This window comes from Chamaea fasciata, unplaced genomic scaffold (genome assembly GCF_029207755.1).
Source record: "Chamaea fasciata isolate MVZ Bird 193981 ecotype frontalis unplaced genomic scaffold, bChaFas1.0.hap1 SCAF_12, whole genome shotgun sequence".
Lineage (NCBI taxonomy): Eukaryota > Metazoa > Chordata > Aves > Passeriformes > Sylviidae > Chamaea > Chamaea fasciata.
Window position 1 is genome coordinate 12,674,383 of NW_027094097.1, and position 6,000 is coordinate 12,680,382.

Consider the following 6,000-nt stretch of genomic DNA (forward strand, 5'->3'; position numbering starts at 1 on the left):
GGAATAAAGGGCAGGGATCAGGAGTATAATCCCATCAGGGAGGAAGAGTCAGCCTAAGGACATTTGCTCCATTCTCTGTATTGTGCTGTTGTACCTGAGAATAAAATGCTGCTTGCAGTAATACTAAGCTTCATCTTGTTAGTGATCTGACCAGTTTTACTTTGAAGAGAAAGTATATACAAAAAATTACATCTTTTTACTTAGCAGTTCTGCTCCTTGGGGATAAAGCTGTTATTTACCTCAATCACAAAAGTATGTATTTTTTTTTAAATCTTTTATTACATGTCTGTCAAAACCAAGAGTAAGCAGAGAACATAACTAAATTCTGTCCTCAGCATTTCATCTTTCAAAGTGAAAATGTCACTGCAGATGGAAACCAGGAGACCAGCACAGCAATCAGCACCACAAGCAGTCCGGCATCCCTAACCAGGCGCATCAAGGTGTAATTTCTTGGCTTTGGTCCACATCCCTGGGATCTAAACCACTCCACCACTTCATCCAGGCTGTACTGCTGGGGCTCATAGCCCAGCTCCTTCCTGGCCTTCTCCATGCTGAAATAATGTGTGACACCAGTTTTGTAAACCTCCGTGCGAATGAGGAGGGGCTGGAAGTTATAAACGCGCCCTACAAGGGAATGGACTAGTTCAGTAAGGAATGCAAAGAAATAGACAAGGGAGAGGGGAAGGCGCAGGGTTGGGAACTCGTAACCCAAACCTTCCACGAGCGGACGGAAAAATTCAAAGTTATTTACAGGCCTGCCATCAGAAATAAAATAGGCCTGGCCTGCAGCAATGTGCTGCTTGCTGGCTCTGAGGGCCTCCGAGGCAAGGACGTGAGCCTGGACCAGGTTGTCCACGTGCACAAACTCTACCAGGCTCAGAGGGTCTCCATACACAAACTTAAACAAGCCCCTTTCAATGTAGCTGACTATTCTTGGGAGGTGTCTCTGCTCCCCAGGCCCATAGATCCCTGCTGGGCGGAGGGCACAGGTCCTTAGCACACCTCTCCCATTTCCCAGCTCAGCACCGTTTGCTTCCAGCACCTTCATTTCAGCCAAGGATTTCGTTCGGGAGTAGTGATCAGGGTGAAGGTGCAGAGGGAGATAAGGCAGAGACTCGTCCCCATTTTCTATAATCTGGCCTCCAAATATCACGTTGTAGGTACTTGTGTAAACCAGGCTCGACACTCCCCTGCTCTTGCAGGCCTGGATGACATTTTCTGTTCCTCTCACGTTAACATCTTCTATGAGTTTTCGGTTCAGCTGCTCCCTGCCAGACATTCCATAGGAAGCGATATGGAATACGCAGATCACATCTCTGAGAGCTTCTTCCACTTCAGACAGGCAGCAGATATCTCCCTGCACAAACTTTATTCCCTCTGGCAGGGTTTGAAGTGGCTTCACGACATCAAAGAGGATCACATCGACTCCCTTTTGATATATGGCACAACCTAAACTGAAACATGACAGAAACCGTATGTTAGGATACAGCACTGTGGTGCATGAAACATCTCACCTGGAAGGGAGATAAGACTATTAACTGTTTTCATGCTGGTTATTTTTCTGATGGGAGTCTTTTAAATACTCAGTCCCCTACTATAGGGAAGATTCAGCTGTGATAGTTTAGGTATTGAACTGATTTCTCACACTCCCATCAATACTTGAAGGGGAAAAAAAAAAAAGAGGCAAAACTGCTGTAAATGAAAATTCCTGAGAGAAATAACTGAAGTTCTGTCCCTTTCAGATCAGCAACAGCAACTTCCAGGCGTACAACTATTGCCAAATATTAAAAAAAAAAAGGCAAAAAAGCAGCTTTACTTCCTTTTTCTTACTGCTTTTGTGCCATCCCAGTCCTGTCAAAACAACAGGTTGGTCTTCGCTGTTGTGTTTGAAATTTATGGAGGGGTAGGAGAGGCTTCTAAGCTGCTATGAATACTTTGCCACATGTCTACATTTTACTCCAACTCACAGGTATTGACATAAAATAAAACTCTGGTGTTTCTCTTCCCCTTTCTTCCATTTTTGTACTTCTACTGTGCTTTAAGGGCATGAGAGTGGAGGGAAAAGCCAGGCAGAAGTCAGACAGGCATCTTCTGAGATTTTTTTCCCTTCCCGACTTGAAATTTACTTTGTTTTCTGGTCCTGGTTGTGATCTCTCTCCCCTCTTTGAGCAGTTATAGTCTAGGGCTCAAAATAGGATTTTTCCTTTGCATGGCCTGCAGAGGCCACGTAAAGCTACAGCAAGGGAAAATGGGATTTCACTGAAAAGTTCAACTTATTAACAACTCTAATCCAAAACCACCGCTGTTCATGAAAATATTAAATTCTTGAGAGCTCAGCTGGAGTTGCTAATCTTTAGAGCTAAGCACACGTGTAACTATTTGCAGGTCGAAAGAAAAATGTGTGTACAGGTGTAGGCCTGTCCTTCCGAGCGGGCTGGTGATCCCACCCCTCTACAGAGGGAGCACACAGGGAAATGTCTGCCAGGCAGCCGATGCCCGACTTTTGGAAACGAGATAACAGCGTTGCTTACAGCCTCTGACACAGAGTAACTGGGTTTGTTTAACACTGAGACCCCGCACGAACCAGAAGATGGGATCAGCTGGATCAGGTGTCTCAGGCCCACGGGTCTCCCTTTCACACACGGGTTTTGCTGTCTCCCGATGAGCAGCCTCTTCCATGTATTCCTGCATGTAATAACTATTTCGTGCACTAACCGGAAGCCAAAATAACCTCCTCCTCCAGTAATGAGGACTCTTTCCTTGGCAGCGTTTCCTTCCTCCATCCTCTTTCCTTTCGCACTGCGTGCTGGAACTGACCTACAAAACACACGGCGAACACACACATTAAAACCAACCCGCCTTTCCCGTCGTTATTCGCTGATCTCGTCCACGCTTTTGTTGCAGCTCTTGGCTTCCCCAGCCGCCGGGGAGGCAGAGGCGATTCACGCCGGGATGGCTCCAAAGGGAAGCCGATCCCGGAGCAGGGAGCGCCGCGCTGGAGCCGTGCCCGCCCCGCGTCCCCCGTACCTGCGGCAGTGCCGTCCCTGCCCGTCCCTGCCCGCTTCCCTGCCCGTCCCTGCCGCTTCCCTGCCCGCTTCCCTGCCCGTCCCTGCCGCTTCCCTGCCGCTTCCCGGGGCGGTGCCGATCCCGGGAAATGGAGCCGGGCGGGGCTGGCCTGCGCTGAGTCCCCGCCGCCATCTCGGGCTGTGCTGCCCACGCCAGCCCGGCTTGTGTGGGTTGATGTGCCGGGAGGGTGATGCCCGTGTCCTCCCCTCGCAGCCTGAGGTGCTCTGGAACGGGGGCTCGCGGCTCGGGGGTGGAATCGGAGCCTTTCCCGATGTTTGTGCCGCAGCCCAAAGAAATTGTGTTTGAACGGAATATTGAAGGATCACAGAATACCTGAGGCTGGAAGGGTACTGCCCTGTTGGACCCCTGCACAAAGCAGGTTCAGCCAGAGGGGTTCCGTGGGTTTGTGTTGGCACTGAATACCTCCAAGGATGGAAACTCCATGTTCAGCCACTTTCTGCTCATAGCTTCCAGAGCTTTGTGCTCTCTGAGCAGTGACCTCACGCTCTGTGTTGTGTGAGTAAATCCCTCTGTTTGAATAGGCAGCTGTTGACCTCAGGATGACGTTTGTCCCCTGGACTTTGCCATGTGTCCACGCAGGACAATTTGCAGGACCGAGACCCCTCTCTGTACTTTCTGCGTTATCTTGCTCTCTCTATGTCACCTACAGAGAGTGAATTGTGTCAGGTTATCTCATAGTCGTGGATATTGTGACTATAGTAAGGCAGTGGTTTGGATACTGTAAAGATGTTGCTCTTGAGCCACTATCAGTTTTATTTCTCATTATAGTGAGGTTTCCTTTTTCGCTTCAGAGAATAGTGAGGAACATTCAGACTTTCAAAATGGTGACATCTGTGAAAGCTGTGGGTTAATGTCGTCCTCATTTTACATTGGCAGATCGGTGTTAAGACTTGACACTCTCAGATCTCAGTTTTGCACAACCCATTTATTACTGTTTTTTCATTTCCTATGAGACACTGCTTTTCCTAAGGTTTTATGGACTTTCTGAATGTATCCTAAGTTCTGTTCTGCCATCATATGAATGGACTTGCAGTTTTATTTTGTGCATGATAGAATGTTAGGCCTGAGACTATGTCTTTCTTTAAAAAAAACATGTAAACCCTACTTTTCCTTTTAAAGATCCAGGTTTTTGGAGCATGCCTTGGATGTATCTCAGCATGCAGGGAATGAGACTATGCTACAGCAACTTGAGGAGATTGCACTGATACCTTGAATTGCACATTAGGGCATGATGTGTCAGGATAGAAGGATTTGCAGTGTAACTGGGAGTTATCTGCAATGAACCTGAAGTGGGCTGCAAAGGAATCCTGAAATCAGCTAAATAAGCAGCTGCCGTAAACAGTGCAAGTTAGAAAGAATAAGCAATGAAATAATTAATTATTCTTTGATAGTATGTTAGTTCATCTGGTTCCCTTAGCAATTGAAAATACTTAGCTGGTAAAATTACTTTTGTCATCAAAATACAAAGCGTGCCAGCAGTACTATTTCAGGAAGCAGGGAAATATTTCATCTGGGAAAATAAAGCTTAGTTTACTGTTTTCTTACTATTTGATTGATTTCTTTTAGGCATTATTTAATTGTGGTTTTTTTTAAATTTCTTTTTCATTGAACAATGCAATGAGAGGAAAGAACAAGATTTAAAACTCGGTAGGACCAACCATGTTTATGGCCTCATTAAATCATATAAAACCAATTGGTTAAAACAGTACTAAAGAGGTGGAAATGGAATGTATGTTGTGAGGGAAATTAGAATTGTAATGTTCAAAATTAGAATCATTCAGTCTAGATGACACTGGAATATATTTCAAGGAGGAATGTGTTATAGATAAAAATGCTAGTCTGAGTTTTCATCTTGCCTCTGGCAGAGGTTTCCTTAGTGACCTTCAGAGCATTGATTTGTGTTCTGTGACAAAGGTGTTGTTGAACTTTCTCCCTGCCTGAGGTTATGTTTGTGCTGGTTTAGTTTTGTTTCTGATGCTCAGGTGGGAGGTGCTCTAAATATGTTAATAAACCAGGAAATCAAATTTATGGAGATTAAAGAGCTCAGAGAAGTGTGCAAGTTAACACCCTTTGAAATTGTTAGCACTGACTTCTTAGGGCAGATGTTCAGTGTTGCTTGTGGAAGTGTCAGACATCTGGTGATGTGGAGATGACCATCCAAAATGCTTCTAGTTGCTTTTCCCTGTGAGTTCCAGTAATGGAAAAACCTAGCCTATCTTTTCCATACTGAGAAAGGGAAAGGATTTCAGTATTAATTGTATTTACTGCTTAGTGAACACCATTCAGTGAATTGTTCATTCGAGCTGTTGCTTTATATAATTTTCCTAATTTAATTCTCTGTGCTCTCTCACTTTAGGACATATGTCTTTATAAACATTTTAGTCCTGACTAGAAGGAGGTGCAGGGAGTAGTGGATTCCTTATCAAAGTAGGACTTCACAAAATGGGAAGTAGCCTCTACTCAACTGTCTTGGAAAGCATCAGACAGTTTGCAGAGTATTTTGAGATCCTTGGATGGAGGAAGATTTTAGTGTTGCACTGAAGGACTTGATTATGTAATTCTTTCTATTCTGTCAAAAAAGAAATCTCCATTTTATTATAGTTTTGGGATCATCTTGAGTGTAGATGTGGATTTTGGGCTGAATGTTAACCTGTAGCTAACAAGTTCCTTTTCATACATGTCCAGAAGCAAGATCCAGTGAAGAACCCATGGAGGAAGGGGGATGTTGTGCTGTCCCTGCTCACAGGGTTCTGTCTCTCCTCATTTGCTGGAGGCAGCTCTGCTCAAGGCTGTGCAGGAGGGAACCTTCCATCCTCCCTTCCCCAGGAGCACCTAGGCTGGGAGTGTGGGTGTAGGAGGGCGCAGAGCTTTCAGAAGGTACAAACTGCTCAAACTTCAGCTGTTTCACCCCAA

General features: G+C 45.4%; 1 protein-coding gene across 2 annotated transcripts; it reads right to left on the reverse strand.

Moving 5' to 3' along the window:
* Positions 1–257: 257 nt before the first annotated feature.
* SDR42E1 (short chain dehydrogenase/reductase family 42E, member 1) lies at positions 258–3,045 on the reverse strand. 2 transcript variants are annotated; one of them, XM_066194677.1, is made up of 3 exons: positions 3,028–3,045; positions 2,716–2,817; positions 258–1,454 (listed from the first exon to the last, which is right to left on the reverse strand). In XM_066194677.1, exons 2-3 carry the CDS (start codon positions 2,781–2,783, stop codon positions 347–349), a joined length of 1,176 nt encoding a protein of 391 aa, XP_066050774.1. In that variant the 5' UTR covers positions 2,784–2,817; positions 3,028–3,045; the 3' UTR covers positions 258–346. The 2 variants fall into 2 exon arrangements, with proteins under 2 accessions (XP_066050774.1, XP_066050773.1); XM_066194676.1 differs by lacking the exon at positions 3,028–3,045 and having other exon boundaries at positions 2,585–2,799.
* Positions 3,046–6,000: the final 2,955 nt, after the last annotated feature.

What these genes read in the sequence shown, in the direction of transcription:
- SDR42E1 (XM_066194676.1), bottom strand. Translation starts at nt 2,691, where the DNA reads ATGCAGGAATACATGGAAGAGGCTGCTCATCGGGAGACAGCAAAACCC. An exon ending in CCAGCTGATCCCATCTTCTG is followed by an intron (nt 1,455 to 2,584) that starts GTTCGTGCGGGG and finishes GTCATGTTTCAG; the next exon opens with TTTAGGTTGTGCCATATATC.